A 20,280-nucleotide genomic window follows, 5' to 3' on the forward strand; every position below is an offset into this window, starting at 1 on the left:
GATGCTGCTTGGCCTGCTGTGTTCATCCAGCTCTACACCTTGTTATCTGAAATGTTTTGTATATTGTTTTTAATTAAAACATTTGTTCTTTTTCTGTTTATGAGTAGATGATGGAACAGGTTATGTGGAACCTATGCTTTCTCAGCTATTTGGACACAATCCCTTACTTGGTTGCATTTCAATGGCTAATTGAGATTCTGACATTTGAAGGTATGAACACTGTCATGTAACAATATTTCAGTTTTAGACCTGAAATTCTTATTTGTTAGGCAGAGAGCTCTGTTTCAAGTGACACATATCAACTGGGAAAGAGAGGTTCTATCAGTTAAGTGTGGCGGGGTGGGGGGGTGGTGGTGTTGGAATCACAGGTCATCCTTTGATCAAAGAATGGTGCAAAGAACGGCAGGATCAAGTCGGAACCGAAAGGAGGGGCCAAATTTTCATTCGTGAGTCTCATCACAGCGTTGGGAACCCATACAGGTCAGTGTCGGGGCCCAGCAAATAATCTTTCAGGACAAACCAGGACAGTGGCAGGTTCCCAAGGCTGGAGTGACCGTAGGTTACCCAACAACAGTAGGGAAATGCAAACCTGGCAGCCAGCCTCTATTCCACCATCGATTGAAAATTTGACCTCAGAAAATTCAGCAAAAGTAATTTAAAAAAAAGTTTAAAAATATCAACATGAAAGGATTTGTAAAATCATTCCAAGGAAGTGAGATTAAAATATATTTGGTTAATCACCAGGGCAACCCAGCAGTCAGCAGAAGCGGAGCACTCCATTACCAGACAGGAAAAAAAGCAATTTGTCTCTTTTCCTCACGGTTACAAAGAACATCATTCACATTCACAACTGAAGGAAACAAACAGTAAATGAAATGGAGCACTCAGCTCTACATGCATTAAACACCTTAATAAAAAGACAACCTGTACATTGGCATGTCATTAATTTTGTGCATGATCATGTTTCAAAGAATTATATTTAAAGCTATAGCTCATTAGAAATTTGAACTGCAGCTGGAGTAAGGGACCAAATCCAAATTATATCTAATTTGCCCCTCTGCTCTTCGAAAGAAAAAATAGCGATTCAAGTAGATACAATCTTATTCATGAGAATAATTCTTATTCATTATTCATATTCAAAATACTTAATTTGAACATTGTCCCGAAATGCTATGAGAATATTAAGAGTTAAAGAGGCCAGTATATTATAATATGTCCCAATTTATTATCTTCACAAAGTACCCTTGCGCAGCACTTATCTTTAATTTACTAATATAATCGTTGACGATTTTACCAGTGCAAAAAAACTGCATTTGCATCAACAGCTTAGCATATAAAACTGAATCCTACAGCCTAATGTGAATGAGCAGTTCATTTCTATTTATACATAACCTTATCTCAATTATTGCATCACATGTGGTGTACATTGGACTGCACAGTAAATGAATATCAACTATTAAAACAACAAATTGTACTTCTTTAGTCTTTAGCATGATTCTTGAGCTAAATAGATCAACGGAGCATGTAAATGGAAATAAACAAGTGGAAAAAGTGAAATAAAAAAATCGTTTTAAATTTCAATGCCTACAAGTTCTTTGAGGGTCTTGCCTCTCACCACATCTCCAGCAGGCATCCAGCAAAATTGGAACAAGGGATGGATTAGCTTAGGAAGGATCAGCAGCTGATCACATCCATTCACATGTTCATCTCCGAACAGAAGTGTGAACTGAGTCACGAAATGCAGAATTTTGTATTCTTTTGCTGGAACGATAATGTTTCTCTGCCTTCTGAACCCTGTGCTAGTGTCTGTCTTTGGGTTGTAGCACGAACTGCAGATACTGGAGTCAAAGTCAATACAATGTGGAGCTGGAGGGACACAGCTGGAGGCAACATCAGAGGAGCAGGAAAGTTGATGTTTCGGATTTACACCCTTCATTAGTCCTGATGACTGGTATAAACCCAAAATGTTGACTTCCTGCTCCTCTAATGCTGCCTGACCTGCTGTGTTCCTCCAGCTCTACACTGTATTGACTCCTGTCTTTGGGTTGCTTGGCTTCACCCTGCTTCTTCCTCATTCTCATTGTCTTATGTAGTCATATAACCTGTTTAAACTAAGTGTGATGTAAGCAGTTTGCAATTATTGCTTTCTCCACCATCTTCCATACTTTTTACAGCATCAAAATGGCCTGCATAACTTTAGAAATCAGCTGCTTCCTAAGCACACCTGATCCATTTGCTGAACCTTGACATGAGGAGGCAAGAAGAACATTTGATGTCAGGCCTACCACATTGGGGTGCTTAGGGCATATATCTGTAGTGTTTTAGTGCCATCCATGTTGGCATAGACCATAGTAGTGGTGTGTTTCTTGATCTGCTTTCCACCATTCTATATTTCCCCTTTAAACAACAAGGAGTGGCAAAAAAAGTGGTGAAATAATCTAGTTTTGTCTGTGATAATAACGTCTTTTTGTTCGTTTTCATTCAGTTCGTGGGCAGGGTCATTTTGCAACCAATCATCTGTCATTGCTGTCAGCCTCCCCACTTACGTTGTTGTGCCTGGTCTTGAATCAAACCTGCCATCTGTTTCTGAAGGTGAACTCATTGTGATCCAGCTCCTTTAGAACTGAGCTGGACTCGGATACTCTTTCACTTGGGCTGCCTTGAACTACATGAGAAGAGTTTTTTCGATGTTGGGATAGACAGCTGTTTCTTATCACCTCCCTTACTGGGAGAATATCTGCTTGTTGAATTGTTGAAAGATGTTGTTGTTGTTTTTAAAAATGATGATGAAACTTGATGGTGGAATCTCCCACTCTTTTATAAGGTCCGCTTTCCATGCTTTTCCACTCACTTAATCAAATTCTCTCCAATCATCAACTCTTTTAACTTTCTTACAGGTTTTGTCATATTCATAGGTTTTGCACATTGTCTTACAGAAAAATCTCAATGTCAAATTATATTTTGTCCAGCATTTCATATTTCAGCACACTTCGATGCAGTCTAACCACTCTACTCTGATTGATCAGTGTAGTCACAAGATTGAACAATTTTGGTGATAAATTTAGACAAGTTACACAAACGAGGATATTCTCTGCAATTTGTAAAGTTAAGGGGTAATTTAATCAAATCTTCAAGATATTAAAGGGAAAAGGTAATTTCTTTCTCTATTTCAACTAGTTATGTAGTCTAGGTCTGGTGGCACAGTCTAGATTTCAGGGGTGAAATTAGAAAACAATTGAATGAGTGATAGATGCTTGGAATTTTGATGCTAGATTAACTATTAATTTTAAATTTTAGACTAATAGAGTTTGTTATCTAAAGGGGTTAAGGGATTATGGACAAAGACAGGTTTATGGGTTTAGGTCAGAGAATGCCATTGTCTCCTTGAATAGTGGATCAGTTTTGAGAGGTTATAAATGGCCTACTTCTGTTGCAATGAGAGGCAGAATTCTATGACTAAAGTGGCAGAGGTACACATTGCTGCTCTAAGTGGCAGATAGGGACAGATTGTTGCTGTAAGTGACCGTTAAATATACGTTGCTGCTGTTTTTTGACTAATCGACAAGGTTCACTCAAGACTGTTGAAAGATAACTTAATCTGATGCATTGGTGTTTGGACTGAGAGATGATCACTGAGGTCATCAGATGTCTGTGTTGGTTCACAGAGTAAAATATTCTCTTTGTTACAGCACATCAATAATGAACTTTTCTCCCACTGACAACACAACATTGTTTTGGCCCTGCCTTATTGAAGCCAGGTCAGAAGTCTCTAGAAGTCTGCCAGATTTGAAATAGTCCCTTGTGCGTGCACCAATATGTGCAGTGGATGGACGATTGTGCCAACATTTGAGGGGCAATCCTTTACACAGAAAAGTATGAAAACCAATGGGAAATGCCTCATCTTCAGCCTTGCTTCTGAAAACTGTCTTGGTTGAGATTAAAAATATGCCATGTAAAATACTGTGACGGGAAAGTTTCTTAAAACTCCCTCACAGCACAGTATTTATTTGTACCAGCCCATAGTTTCAATTATATTTATATAACTTTTTCCATTAAACAACTTAGATTGAAAGTTAGAAACCTAAGTGTAATTTTATTTTCATTAATTTCTATTGTGGTATTCTATTATTCAACTGCAGAGAAACTGCAGAGCTCCACAGTGCAGAGGGTTCTGGGTACAATGATACATGAATCACAAAAGGGTTATATGCAGGTACAGCAAGTGATTAGGAAGGCAAATGGAATGTTCAAGGGGAAAATAATTTACGCTTTGCTACAGTTGTACATTGCATTGGTGAGACCACATCCAGAATACTGCATACAGCTTTGGCCTTGAAGAAAGGATATAATTGCATTAGACGCAGTATAGCAAAGGTACACTAGAATGATTACTGGGATTAACAGGTTGTTCTGTGAGGCATGTTTGGAGAGTTTGGGCCATCATCCATTGGAGTTTAAACGAATGAAACATAGAAGATCCTGAGAGGACTTTACGGGGTGAATGTTGAGAGGATGTTTTCCATGGTGGAAGAGACTAGACATTGAGGACAAATCTTTTCTCTCAGAGGGTTGTTAGTCTGTGGAATTCTCTTTCTTGTAGAGAAATGGAGTCAGCGTTATTAAATATTTTTAAGGTTGAGCTAGATTATGTGGAGCAAGCTCACAAAGGAAATAGCCTACTCCTGCCCCTCATTCACATGTTTATGTGATCCACAATATTTTAATCATCATAGGATCCCCTACAGTGTGGAAACAGGCCCTTCAGCCCAACCAGTCCACAGCGGCCCTCAGAGCATCCCACCCAGACCCATCCCCCTATAGCCCACCCAAGCTACACATCCCTGAACACTATGGGCAATTTAGCATGGCCAATCCACCTAGCCTGCACATCTTTGGACTGTAGGAGGAAACCGGAGCACCTGGAGGAAACCCATGCAGACACAGGGAGAATGTGCAAACTCCACACAAACAGTCGCCCGAGGGTGGAATCGAACCCGGGTCCCTGGCACTGTGAGGCAGCAGTGCTAACCACTAAGTCACCATGCCACTCTAAATATGGTAAAGTAAAACTGCTTCTGAATTGAGAAAAACCTGATTTGGGAAAGTTTTAAACAAAATGCTTTTACAAATATATCACAAATAACATTCATAACTTACATCTGTTTGTTGGCTGTAGTTCTGTTGGTAGCACTTTTGCTTATAAGTCAGAATGTATACCTCCAGGGATTTGAGCACAAGAATCTAGGCTAGCACTCCAATGTAGCATTGAAGAACAGGGGACTTCTTCTCAGTGTGCCGATCAACATTTATCTCTCAATAAACATTTCAAAACAAATATCTGATCAGCATCAAATTGTGGATTATGGAACCTTGCTTTGTATAAGACCAACCGCTGTGTTTCCTGCATTACAAAAGTGTTTGCACTTCATAGTTCCTGCATGGGTTGTACAGAGTTTTGCACATTGTGAAGTGATACGTAAATGCAAGTTCTCATTCTTTAATTGTGTAAGATAATTAACACAAGAACTTATTTGTTATTTCTCTAGAATACATGCTAAAAAATTAATTTGTTTTCAATAGGTTAAGCATATTGTAAAAAGTTTGCCTTGTTAAAGTGAAATATATTTGGAGTGAAAGCTCTTACTTCATCCCAAAGATTTCTATTTCAATGTTGATTGGGCTGGATAAGTGAAGAAAAGGTTAATATCACTTACCAATGGAGAACTGAAGAACAGATGCTGTGGTTGTATTAAGCATAACAGTGGTCTAGAAGAAAAAAAATGCAAGGAAATTACAAAAGGACATATCTTGATTTAAACTGCTGAAATAATTGAATTAGAATGCTCTTTGGCTGATGTCACTTCAAATGGAACCCTCTGACATTCCCTGGAAGCAGCTAAGTTTTTAAAGAGGAATTTGGCACTTTGTGGTGTAAGCTTCGGGCTAATTAAGAAAGTCTTTTGTATGAATCAGAATTCCCACTCAAACCATTAGGATTGCACTCAAAACTTAATGTGAACCTGCAACTAAATTTCAAGAGGAGAATAAGGATGTAGGAATCAGAAAAACAGGTGCAACCCCTAAGATCACTTTGTTGTCCAGATCCTATTTTCAGAGGTTTTCATCTTTTCCTTACCTCAAACCCATATTTTTTAACCTTCTATCAAATCTCGGATTGATTCAATTCCTTCAACCAAGTCAGAATGTACTTTACAAGGTAACAATTATTTCTTTATGTTCTGAGATTCAATGCTCGCTTTGATGTTTCTTTATGGTGCAATCCAAGTCTTTTCTGACAAATTCCGATCTATCACTGGGTTTACAGTCACTAAACTTACTTTCAGTTGAGAAATCCTTGTTAATACTAGTCATAAACAAAGTCAAAAGAACAGTTTAAATATTTAAAGAAAAAATTAATGCAACAGCATTTGTAAAAACAGTTACTGAATGTTGAAATATCATTAACAAAGGAGGCTGACTTGTTGCTGACAGCTGGGAGCATAAACTGAGTATAACTGAAAAATTAAGCTAGGCATTAATAGTCAATTAATTAGCAATGTAATCAGCATATGTATGATGCTTTTCATCCATTTATCCCAAAGGTTGTGCAATTGTTTCATTTATCATTTGAAATGGCTGCCATTCACCAGATAAATTGGATGACTCACAATCCAAATTGTACTCAAATGCTGGTGACTAATTAATCATCAATATTTCGCATGCTGTTGTTTTGTGCTGTAATAGCTGTACAATGTGAACAGTGAGGGCAATTTTGTGCACAAAATTCTGTGTCCATTTATAATTTGATTGCAGCTGCCCAAGCCCATCTAACGTGATATAGTCAACAGCTGTTGGAGAGAAGAGATCTTTAGCGATGAGCAAACTCGAGCACTTGAGTATGCATTCAACCTTGTGCAGTGCAACCTTACAGCTCTGTAAGACAAGCTCAAGTCTTAATAAGGCTCTACACCATCTAACAGGAGGAAAGAGACTGGAGAGTTTTGAGTGACTCATTAGAGGCACTATACTGTGGGATTAGAAAAAGACATTTCTCTAAATACAAGATATCTTATACCTCCACAAATGGACATTATAAACCACTGGACTTCTCAATTTTGACTTTTGTTACTTTTCTTTCCAGTCTTTTTACTGTTTTCTTATTTCTTCTCCTGAAGTCACTGGGTTTGATTTTTTTCTTTGAAACACGTTCACTTCTGATCAAGGAGTGGATTGGGGCTTCATCAAACCAACTAGACCCTATCCCAGTTTCGAGAACTGAGGAATCTTTTCATGTCCCCAAATGGATCTACTGTATATCTGGAATGAGTGTGTTGTCTTATGAGACAAAGTTACACAGAATGGGCTTGTTTTCACTGGAGTTTAGAAGAATGAGGAGCAATCTGAATGAAATATATAAAATCCTGAATGGTCATGACAAGGTGCAGGTGGAAAGGATGTTTCCTCTTGCAGATGAGTTCAGAACTAGAGAACACTGTTTTAAAATTAGGGGTCACCCACTTAGGACAGAACGGAGCAATTTTTTTTCTCTTAGAGACTTGTGCAACTTTGGAATTCCCTGCCCTAAAAGGTCGTGTCATTGAATAATTTTGAAGGTAGATAAGATTTTAGTCAGGGGCATGAATCAGACATTAGCAGGAGTAGGTTGGAATGTGTAATTTGAAACACAAACAGATCAGCCATGGTCTTGCTGAATGGAAGATCATGGTCAAGAGGTCAAATTGCAATAGTGCTGCTCTCAATTCATATTATAGAACCAACATAGAATCCCTATAGTGTGGGAGCAGGCCATTCGGCCCATCAAATTTGCACTGACCCTCCAAAGAGCATCCCACCCAGGCCAACCCCTAACTCTGTTCCTGTAACCCTGTATTTCCCATGGCTAATCCACCTAGTCTGCATATGCCTGGATACTATGGGGCAATTTAACACAATTTAATGCTGTTTCCTTTGTTTGGTATGCAAGTTGTCTTGACACCTCATCTATAGATATGTCTGGGGCTGCTTCTGGCATTTACTCCTGTTCTTTTCATTGAGCCAAGGGCGATTCCATGGCTTGATGCCAATGATTGCGTAGGGAATGTACCAGGCCATGAGGTTACAGATTGTGGTTAAATACAATTCTGCTGTAAATGTCCCAAAATGCTTCAGGAATGCTCACTTTTGAGATGCTAGTTCTATCCAGACTGTGACATCTGTTTTCATATCACATGTTCCTATTTTTGTAGTACTTTAAGGACTTTTGGAAGAAAAGGTTAGTTCTTTCAGTACTGAATGCCCCATCTCATATTCAGTTAAACATATGAAAGACTGCCTATTGTTTCTGCTTTGTAAAATAAACTGAAATTTGTTTTATATAAAGGAATTGCCCTTCCCTTTTAGTCCTTCCTACATACATCAATGACACAGAGTTTCGTCAGAATCACCCATAGAGTATGGCAATCCAAAGAGCTCCCTGGTCTGTAAACGCTGCCAAGATATGGAGGCACGGATTTACTAATGAGCCTCCATAATCAGAAGCTCACCAGAGCTAAGTACATTCTGAAAATGTGAGCTCTTTCCTTTAAAAAGCAGCTTAAATCATATGATTTTACAACAACATTTAAATCTTTCCTATGATTGTTCTATGTGGCTGTCACTTTACTAAATAGTCGGAGATTTAAACTACCTCTTCTCCAAGAACTGACAAAGCTCTTTATTCAAGAAAGGGTTAAAATACAGATCTTTAGAGGTAGAATCGGATTACTGGTAAATTAAATAGACCTGTCCTAACAGTAAATAGTCTGGGATCCAAACTGTGAATTAAATGAGAAAAATCAGATTTTATCTACAAATTTTAAGCAGCACTCATACATTCAAGACTATGATTTTGGGGAATCCAGAGATAAATTCTGTTTTTATTTGCATAACTTACCACTTTAATGATGGAATTTTAATACTGCACTGAATGTTTTCTGCCAATCATATCCTACGAAGCAGTTTAGTTAGAATTTCAAACAATATAATTTTTGAGGAGTAAATAACATTTTCAGTCTGTTCATTGTCTCATCTTTACTAATACAATGTTTGCACAATGATTTTCTTTATGTTTGTCATGAAGACTAGAAATGGTCAAGGAAGAATAGATTAACGATTTGCAACTATACAGCATTTCTAAGGACATTTGACAAATCTTCCAAGTCTTCTTTCTATTCTTTGTGTGGGCATGGGAAAGGGTCAACCTTTGGGTCTGGACTCACATGTAGGCCAGATCAGGTAAGGATAGCAGATTTAGTTCCCTAAAACATATTAGTGAACCAGATGGTTTTTTATGACCATCAGCAATGGTTGTACGGTGATTGTCACCATGATTGAAGCTTTCAAATCCAGATTTGTTAACTAAATTTAAATTCCACCAGTCGCAATGATGGTATTCAAACCCATGTCTCCAGAGCGTTAGTCTGGACCTCTGGATTACAGTCCAGTTCCATTACCGCTATACCATCATCTGCCCATCTGATGGAATAATAAAACTACCTGTGGAAATGTGACTGGCAATTGCATCTTGGCTAAATCATTAAAGTGAGATCTCAGGCTTAATTTCAAGTTGCCTTGGACCTCTGGTTGGGGTGCATTCTGCCTGCGTAGGCCAGTTCTGGGCTCTGAATGGACCAGGATGGAGTTCCAGCCAATGAGTGTATGGTAATACTTGAAAAATATGCACGCAGTTAATGACAGCTTCTATCACAATAAAAACATCATTTTCTGTCATAGTTAATTGCAGAAAGCATAAATCAATCAGCTGTAATTTCATAAAGTAAATTCTTCACATTTAAAAGCAATTTACCAGTTCTCGTGGGCCATATGGCTCGCAGAATGTAATCGCATTGCCATGCATAATGATACCACACTGATTCCCTATCACACAGTGGCTGCATTCAAACCTTAGAGAAATCAGACAAAGAAAGAATACTTTAATTCATACAGCCTAGTGGACTGACCTTAAATGATTAAACATGAAAAGAAATAAATAATTTGCATTTAGGTAGCATCTTCCATTTCCTCAGAATGTCCTAAAGAACTTCACAGCCAATTAATTGCTTTTGAACCACAGGCACTGACTGTAGCAAATGTGATAGTCCAATACACTCAAGAAGATCCCATAATCAGCAAGTGATCAAGCAACCACTTAAACTGTTTCTGTTGACTTTGGTTGAGAGAAGTATAATGCCATGCAATTACTTTATATGTATTTGAGGAATCTGAGAGGGCTTTGGTTTAACATCTTGTTTGACAACGGCACTTTTGACAATGCAGCAGTCCTGTAATTACTCCAAATGTTGTCATTCCTACACGGTGGGCTTAAGTGTGCATTGGGACTAGAAGCCATTAACTTCAGACTCAGGCTTAGCAGGCTGCCAACTGAATCAGGTACAGGAAGTAAGAACAGTACAGCATCAAACTTTTTTTTAAAAAACCCTGCATAATGCAGAATCCTTAACATTAAAGAAACATGCTTAAATCACGGATGCAGTAGTTTAAGGTGGTGACTCATCCCACCTTCTCAAGAGTAATTAGGGTAGGCAATATATGCTGGTCTCAACATCTGCATCCCCCAAACATGTTTGAAAAATGAAGATAGATGGGCAAAGCCAGATTCCTAACAAACAATTCATTCAGAAAGAATATTTCTGATGAAGTGTTACACTTTAAAGATTAGCTGTCTTTCTCTTCAGATATTCACTGACCTCTTGTATGTGTTTCCAATATTTTCTACTTCCAGTATTTGGAATTTTACATTTTATCTTTTTCAGCTACGTGGAGTGTTACAATGTATGAACACTGAAGCTGAAGGACAAGTTAAAAGCATGTTTTAAACATTAGAGACACAGGGTTTACAGGGACCTTTATTAATAAGGGGTCAAAAGTTAAGCAGGAAGTTACCATATAAAGGGGTTGATTTGTGAGGTAAAATATTTTGCTGAGATGCCATCTTATGTACTAATTAGTTGATTGACGACAATATTATCAGCTTTGTATGTGGCTACAAATAATTATTCCTATTTTAGTTCAAATAGATACTGTGACTAAATTGATATAAAAATTGTTGAACTTTTTCTCTTCAGTAAACAGTACAGTTGTGGTGGTGTGAATTTGCAGGGATCATAATGGAATTCTACGAGAACTAAACATGACCATCTCCAGAACTGCACTGATGTAAACATTTTAAGGAGACAAATGTATTCTAGCTACCATTATGAATTGAGGACTGAGTTGTCACCAACTGTTTCCGCCAATACTCTTTTGAAAGTCACCCCCAGGCTTTAACAACGTTTTGAATTGCTTCAGACTAGAATTCAGTCAATCTGAACAAGCCGTGCCAATCTCACAGGGCAAATGTTATGTACTTTATGATCAGATTAAGAAACTACATCTCTTCATCTTTAATCTTATAAATTTTTGCTGATACGGCTTTCTAGGATTTAGCTGAACAACAGCTGTTAGACCAAATGAACTGCAGGGTTCAAGTAGGCAGCTCACCATCATCTTCTCAAGGACAATTAGGGATGGTCAATAAATGCTGAGCCATCCAACAAAGCCTACATCCTCCGAATTAATAAAAATAAGTCCTTAAGTATTTGATCCATTGGGCTCAAAAAATTAAATAATGTTCGCAAGTCCATATTTTGAGATAAATAATCTATTACAGAATCATTGAATATTTTGAATAAAGGAACTTCTTTGGAAGCAGGTTTCTCAGTGACATATTTTTTGTAACCCATAAAGTTTCACACGAATAGCCAGATCTCTGCAGGATAAAGCTAACAAGGAAGTAAAGGGGGAGGGAAAAAGGAGCAAAGCAGAGAAACAAAAAAGAGTGGAAAAGAGAGAGAAAAGAAATGAAGGACAAAAGACAAAACCTTCAAGGAGAAAACATGAGAGGCATTTTGTGTTTCAGCTGAAAGTAAACTATGGGAGAATCCCAAATAAGACTGTTTCAGTTTTATGTGAGGTGAGCCTTGAGCAAATGGGAGTTCAAAAATACTGAAGATTGAAATATGATATTTCTCCATAGATTGCTTCTATGTGTGCCTACCCCTGCAAAAGCTGCACATACTTCTGAGAGTCTGAAGATCTTGGCAACTGCACGAAGGGTGAAAACCTGGACTTGTGTATAGGTCTGTGTACCTTCTGTCCAGTTTGTGCAATCATTGGTGACATATGCTTCAGATTTTTTTATGCGTTCATGTGAGATGTGGGTATTACTGGCTCAGCCAGTATTTATTATCCATTCCTAAATTCCCTCAGCTGAGTGGCTTTCCACGCCACCTCAGAGGGCAATTAAGAGTCAACCACATTGTGTGAGTCTGGATTTGCATGGAGGTATGACCAGATAGGATAAGAGATTTTGTTCCCTAAAGGGCATGAGTGAACCAGATGGATTTTTACAAAAATCAATGGCAATTATCATGGTCACCATCACTTAGACTATTGCAGATTTATTAATTGAATTCAAATTCCACCAGCTGCCATGGTGGGATTCAAACCAGAGCATTAACCCGGGCCCTTGGATTACTAATCCAGTTAGATTTCTGTCCTACTCCCTAGAACTTCTTCTTGATATCTGTTCACATTGCTAACCCCTGTCCTTGCTTTAAAAACATCACTAAAAGCTACCTTTTCATCTGTAAGTTGGGTTGTTTCTTTTAACACGTTTGTTTGGCATCTGCTCCCCATCTGTGAAATACCTGGAGAATGTGTATTGCAGTAAGGTCACTATATAAATTCAAGGTAAGGAGTTGACACACCTGACAATTTCCAATTTGAATATTTTAGTTGGCTGAGCGCCCACTAGCATTCACAACAGATGGACTCTGCTTCGTAACAAGTGTCAAAATAATGATATTGATAATAAGACCTTCAGCTCCCCTCCAAATTACCAAAATTGAGCACTTACCAGATGTCTGGATTCAGTTCCAGTTGTGGATATGAATCAAAGTCATCCCGCAGAATCACACTGGCACTATGGATTTCAGCTAAGAAAGGAAATTAAGTCCTATTAATAAACAATCTATCACAAAACAATTTGTTCTGGAAAACAAAATCTGAGCTTGTCTGACAATGTCTTAAGAACTCCTCCAAGTTTTATTTTATTAAGAGAAAACATTTATATTAATTTATATGAAATATACAAATATAACATTTATATTAGTAAATTTTAACTAATTTATACTAAGCACAACGCTCTGGAGAGTTAACTGTGCTTTTGTTTGGCCTCTATTCAAAGCCAGTTCTTTCAAGGACAGGATGCATGCAAATCTTAGCAACTGAGGTTTGTACATTTTTCATCGCCATGGTAGCATTAGTTTGTTTTGGTTTATATCTTTAAAATTTAAATGAATGCAAATGGCAACTGTAAAGGTTAATGGCACATGGGGCATTGAAAATGACTGTGCTCCATTAAAAATTGCAGTGTGTCAAGGGATGCAGGTTGTATTTTAGTGTCTTATTATGTACTGCTGCATGCCTTCATTAGCATCCAATTGTGCTGTTCAGTCCCGCCCCTAGTGCCTGTAAAGCATTTATTGAGCATGGTACTGGTTATAGTCTCTGAGAGAGTTACCAGAATAATCAAGCTTGTGATTATTTATTTACAAGTCTTCATACTCAACATGGTTATATCAACAAAGTTTTACTTAAGCAATGTAAAAGTTTTAAAGATCGGTCTATCCTTTAAACATAAATACTTAAAAATAAGCTGAGGCCTCGTTCAATGCATATTCTAGAATTCAGATAGGCAGTAAAATTAGTGTTAAAAGAAATCATGTGGGGATTCAAATAATCAAATCAATGAAACAATTAATAATTCCATTGTTGACTATTTATATCTTGACAATATTGTTTTCTTGAATGATTGTAATTTTATTGTTCATGAATATAAAGTGTGTTAGTGTTGTTGTCTGAAACCTTCCAGTTTCAGGGGCTCAGTTCCAGTATTAAGTGTTTTAGGGTATAACATTGCTAGATGTAGACTAAAATTTCCTTGACTTTGCAACAATAATCTGCTTTGTTTCATTCTAAGAAAAGCATCCTCTTAATGTGACATTTTTTTTTCTCCCACCAAACCATCCTGTGGTCTGTCCAAGTGTAGTTGCTAATTTGGCGTCTAATCAAGCGAAGCATTTTTGAGCTGCGAGATCAGATAAATATCAAAGAGTTGTTTGCAAAATGAATTTTCTTCTCATTTTGCATGCATAAATGATAGGACATTCCCTGTCAAGAATAGTGATATGTCACATTCTGAGGTTACTAACAGGGACTTGTTCGAATGTAAAAAACAAATGAGCATGTGGGATTTTCTCAGTCATTTACAGAGGATGCCAACAGTAATCAGGGACCGAACACAAACCCTAAGACTGCTGTCATTGTAACCTAAACATCTATACATTGCTGTTGTGATGAAGGCTCATAGTATATTGTTATCACACGGAAACCTAGATTTTAAGATGGAAGAAAATCGATTTTTTTTGAGTACTGTGAAAGTCTTATTTCTTTTAAGATCAAAAGGTCATTTTGAATAGTGAGCCAAAGACAAAATTTCCAAGATACCATGTGATTTTAGGTAGATGACAAGGAAACCCACATGGATAATTGCTAAGGTGTTTACTGACTGGAGTTTTACAACCCAAAGAGAAATAGATTTTTAGCAGCAGAAGTGCTGGACATTTAGCAGTCTCCTAAACATTCAGGGTAGGAAGATAAAAGTCCCAAGTTGCTTAGAAGAAAATTCCAGAGGGAGGAGGGTGTGGTCATGTCAGAGAGGAAGATACCCTACAAAGCTGTGAAGGACATTAATTTAGTAAGGCTATGTAAGGTCTCAGGGAGAGACATTAATTGAAAAGAATAGCATTGATTGAATTCACAGAACCTTGCCAAAAAGGAAGCCAATTAAGTCCATGCCAACTGAACAAGGAGCTTTAGTGTTGGAGATAGGGGTGAAGCTTCATCAGGTTTGAATGTCTATAAAGGGTCTGAAACTTTCTTTTGGATATTTGTAATGAGTTTCTTTCAAATAGCTCCTGTATATTGTAAAGGAACTTGTGTTTGTATCCATTTTGTTAACATCTTATAAATTATCATCACCCAGCCTGTTGGGGCTCCAGCTGTGGTGCTCAGCACCAGTGGTGCAGTTGGTGAAGGACAAAGCAGGTCACCTTCTTACAAGGTGTACACACATCTTCCCAATGCAACCAAATACTACATAAGATTGAAAGAGATTGACATGCTGGCAGCTATGTTGTTGTTGTGCACAGATCCAATTGTTCCTTGGATTTTTGGGGTCCATGCAACCAGAAGTTCAGACCTATAACCATATCACAGGCTCAAAGTGCTGCTTTACTTTCCAGCAGAAATAATTTTCTCACTGAAAGGCTAGGAAGATTAAGGAATAACTAAAGGGAATATTGGGTATTGGAAATAGATAAATTCAATTTTATGCAAACAGTTCCTCTTTACTGTTTCATAACTGCTTGGTAGATGAATGCAAAAGGGCGTTTTTAGAATCCTTGCTGATTTTCATCATTTTTATTTTACTCTTTTCTCAGTTTTGGTTTAAAGCTGTGAACTGTGAGCTGAGGATAACCTTTGGAACTGTGGGCAGCAGCTTATGTTTTTTAAAAAAGGAACAAATTGTTCCTATTCCCTGCTGTTTGTTTGTAGGGCCAGGCCTGAAGTTAATTGCAGGTTAGTTCTTGTTCAAACGATTCTACAGACTCTTGGACACTGGGGGAAAGCAGGATATTTAACCAGATAGCAGATGTTTGGTCATTAATGAGGTCAGTATCTAGGAAATGGTGCCAGCAAGTCTGGGAGAGAACACGATGGTCAAACAGAAGGAGGGTCCAGAGAGTTTAAACTGGCTTTTGCACTGTGTTTCTGAGAGGAGGAGTTTAGCTGTTGATGCTTCAGCATGATGTGAAAGCTCCCTGCCTAACCTCCCATTGTCAGCTTTTGGAAGTTCGCGGAATTGAAACTAAGTTATAAGAATTGCTGAAACTTCCTCAGAGTGAATTGTAAAGGGGGAACTAATTGAGGTATTCAGAAAAATCAACCAAGAAACATTCATATGTTCCTGTGGAACAATGCATCATGAAAAGTGCATAAGTAATCTGGCCAGTTTTGTTATTTTCTTTCCTTTAATTTATCCGTCTATCTTTTATGTGAATGGAGCTGAAAACAAAAGTTATTGGGTTTATATCATTGACATTAATTAGATTACTTTGTGGTTTAATTTTGTTTAATTTAATTTTGCTCTGCTAAAGTTACTGCATTGTTAATAAATTGCTATATCTTTTGTTTAAGCTACAAACCCGGAGTCGAACCAATTATTCTCAAAGTCTGAATAAGAACCATTGGGGTCAATTTTGAGGGTCTTTGAAAGTTTTAATTATACTGCGTTGTGAATACAGAGGTGACTTGGCCATCTGTCTCTGCGTCATAACAGTGTGCAATGATGGGCAGACTGGTGAATTAGCAAGCCAACTGGAAATACTCTGGAATCTTCACTGTATGTCATAACATAGGCAGATGGAAGATGGTAGGTCAGTGTAGGTATCACTTACTTGAGTAGTTTTCTATAACTGTTTTGAAACCATATTCCTGCTTGAAGAGCATAATCCTTCACCTCTTTACCTACTTTTCCACTATTGTCCTACTCGTCTAATTGAATGCTCACCCTCTTGAAATTGTAACATCACATAGCAGACCGGAACGACTATGTACATGATGTACATCAACAGTGTACCGAATTAGTCTAAGTACTAAAATCTTGTTTTAGCATCTCAATGGGGTGCTCCAGAATGACACAATTGGTGGCTTGGGACTCATTATACCTGTGCTCAGCTAGGCTGTGGCTGCTTCTACTTGGGGTCAGGAGCCATGGATACAAAAGATGGCGCTAGTCCAAGGGCCATCTGGACATTCTCTTCAGAGCATCAAGCTATACACGATCTACAGACTACTGCAGAATACAAAGCATTGTGGGTTTCCCTGGATAATGTTCAGTACAGTGTAGGACAACATTATTGTGCAGGATGACATTATTGCACTCAGAGAGCACTTGCATATTAATGGGTCTGATAACTCTCCTTGTTTACATATCCATTGAGGCTCTTTTGAGCAGCCATGAGGGCCAGATCAGTTCCATCAATAATGCTCTCGACCTTGTGAGGCCTGCTAGATTGTAAACATTCAAAGCCCTTTTGAATTGTTGTATCCTTTCCCTGAAAGCGATAAAGTTGCTTCTTCTAGTAAACACATTAGTCACTTGTTATTTGGGATGTACAGAAGACTGGTCTATCTGATACAGAGCCATTACAATGGCCTGGATGGATTGAGTTACATAGAACATGTTGTGATGAACTTGGCATCAACAGGAAAAGCTGACTTTAAGTGCATCCACAGTGAAACAGAGGTATGGACGACATATTTCACTGACATACGCGGGTAGGAGTAGCATGATCAAAACATATGGACCACTGTTCTGGAGCCAATGTGCACTTAACATCAGAGGTATCTTTAGATCTGATGATATGGTTCTCTTTATACAACAGTTTGTGAGTAGTTGCTGTAAGTGTCATCATCCCAACCATCTTACATGCCACCTCAATTGTTGCAGCTATTTGTTACTTCCTATTGCAAGGGCAGTAAAGCAGAAATAATGATTGAACAAAATAACACTGCTAGAATGGGGTCACACAAAATTGGGACTTGTGTGTCAGTAGGTCGCATGTCATAAAATATCACACACTCTGAAGATAATGGCTTACATTGCTTTCAGACAGGATCTCAAGGCTAAAGGATAAATAAAAGATCAAAAAAGCTTCAGCTTAATAAACTAGTATATGGTTAAATATTATATTAAAAATACAACATTGAAGCAGTTTATAACATGTCAGTATGGAGTCATATATCTCTGCATCTAAAACAGTACTTGGGGTCCAACATCCACTTATAATGGATCCAGAGATTATTAAAACATAAAAGGAATTTTCCTACCATGACACCCAGTCCATTCAATGTTATGGGCTAGGATTTAGTGCTGTGCGCATAAATTGTTGAGACAGATGACATCAGTGGTGACTAATTCCCAGCCCCCTGCAAGGAGAAAACTCACTGGATCCAGCACCAGCTTGGTATTAAAAGTTCTGACTGCAAAACATTTTGTTCAATCAGGAGCCTCACCAATGCCTCAGGCTGCCAGCCAATCAGACAGCAGCAGCCATTAGGACCCAGAGATGGTCATTGGAGACTCAGACTATGAAACGTTAAGGAGCTGCAACAGTGAGTAGGTGAGTGCCTTTTTAAGGAGATGGGGTGGGGTCAGTAGCAATGGCAGGGTAGTGGTTTTCAGTGACCTGCTGCCTGCTCTCCATCCCTACTGCTGACTGCACTCAGATTGAGGCAAATGGAGCCCATTGCACCCCCAACTGTAATATGGTGGGGCCACAACTGGTGTATTGTGTGCAATTTTGATCACCACATTACAGGAAGAATGTAATTGCTCTGGAGAGAGTTCAGACTAAAATATTACCAGGGCCAGAGAATTCTAGCTATGAGGAGTGATTGGAGAAGTTGGGGTTGTTTATCTTAGAACGGAGAAGGCTGAGGGATGCCAAAATTGTGAAGGGTAGAGATAAATTAGATAGGATGAACCTGTTACCATTGGCAGAGGGTTCAAAAACCAGAGGTCGTAGATTCAAGCTAAATGGCAGAAGGATCAGAGAGGATGTGAGCAAAAATGTTTTTACGCAGAGAGTGGCTGGTGTCTGGAATTCACTGCCTGAGATGGTGGTGGAGGCAGAGACCCTGAACTCTTTCCAAAAAGTACCTGGATCTTCACCTTAAGTGCTGTAAGCTGCAGGGCAATGGGCTGCGTGCAGGAAGATGGTATTAGAAGGGCATTGGGGTATCTTTGGGTCAGCATGGACAAGATGGGTCAAATGGCTTCATTCTGTGCTGTATCATTTCTATGGTTCTATGGTAACTCTACAGAGGCAGGTCATCCTGGTTTTCCTGTTTGGAAACCAATCAGTTTTACAGTCTGCTATGAAGGCAGGTAATCATGCCAGTACAAGTTGAGGCCACACATTAACCATCTTGCTGACAACCTAATTGCTGTGATGGCAAGAGGGTAGGAGTATCACTCCACGGGTAACTTGCCCAATTATTTGTCCTTCTTGCCATCTTCCTCACTACCTCCAGCAAGGGGAAAATTGTGCCCTGATATAAATAACACTATTTATTGAAAGGGTCTTTATCTGAGCATAATCATCTAGCTGCAGTTTTCTGCACATTCTGAGAGATTGTTTGAGGTGCCAGCACAATGAAGAACATTTTGAGGAAATTTTTATACACTGGAAAAGATTCTTGCTGATTAGTCAGCAATGATACAATAAAATGCTATAAGATTATTACATATATTTTATGATCTTCTTGTTAAACATGAAACAAGTTAAATTGATAAATAGGACAACTTGAACCAAAGTGAAACAAGTATATGTAGTACAATTGTTGAATAAAATCTTTGCATGCGTCTGAAAGTAAGTTGAGAACATATCGCGACAACAATAGATCACGGAAGATCTACAGACAGCCTTCATGCAGTGTTGAAATATTCTCGCTTACCCAGCTTAGGTCGTAGGGGTGATTCAGTGGGAGCTGAGGAATGAAAGCAGAACGGATTATGTTATGTTAATTTTTAGACAAATGTTGTATTCTTCCAACATAATGATCTCATACGTAAATAATTTATAATGGAAGAATTTTTATCTACAACACGGGGTTCTGCTATAATGCGATAGTTGTGTTCTAGCGCAACATCATGTTATAGAAAATCGCGCCACAGAACTAACGGTGCCTATGGGAAAAACAGAGTTGGGGGCAGGCCACCAAGAAGTATCACTCAAAAATCATTCAAAATTCTTCCTCACCACTCTCCTATAAGTATTGGTGCCATGCCTGTCACTTGTGTGAGCTTGACACTTATAACCAAATAAAATCTATTCACCTGCATCACACCCCAGCCCATTGCTGATCTGACCTGACATTCCATCAGTACAGACTTCTGGATAGATAAGTGAAGCAGAGGAATCTGACCTTTCTTTCCTATGTTTCCCATTGACATTGAAGTTAATTGCAGGATTAAAATGGGTTATAAACCTGAGCAACATTGTATTCAAAATAGTGCTAGAAAAGAGATAACAAGGTGTAGAGCTGGATGAA

At 38.3% G+C, this 20,280-nt stretch overlaps 1 protein-coding gene across 1 annotated transcript in view; it reads right to left on the reverse strand.

Annotated features, from left to right (window-relative positions):
* Nucleotides 1-20,280, reverse strand: part of reln (reelin) — a 294,405-nt gene that overhangs the window by 155,906 nt on the left and 118,219 nt on the right. The window contains exons 5-8 of the mRNA XM_048609963.1: nucleotides 19,684-19,716; nucleotides 12,956-13,034; nucleotides 9,845-9,941; nucleotides 5,715-5,766 (exon numbers count right to left, since the gene is read on the reverse strand). Coding sequence (XP_048465920.1) covers nucleotides 5,715-5,766; nucleotides 9,845-9,941; nucleotides 12,956-13,034; nucleotides 19,684-19,716 — 261 coding nt within the window. The remainder of the gene's footprint in view (nucleotides 1-5,714; nucleotides 5,767-9,844; nucleotides 9,942-12,955; nucleotides 13,035-19,683; nucleotides 19,717-20,280) is intronic.

The sequence above is a fragment of the Rhincodon typus genome, chromosome 22, assembly GCF_021869965.1.
Source record: "Rhincodon typus isolate 14 chromosome 22, sRhiTyp1.1, whole genome shotgun sequence".
In the NCBI taxonomy this organism is placed as follows: domain Eukaryota; kingdom Metazoa; phylum Chordata; class Chondrichthyes; order Orectolobiformes; family Rhincodontidae; genus Rhincodon; species Rhincodon typus.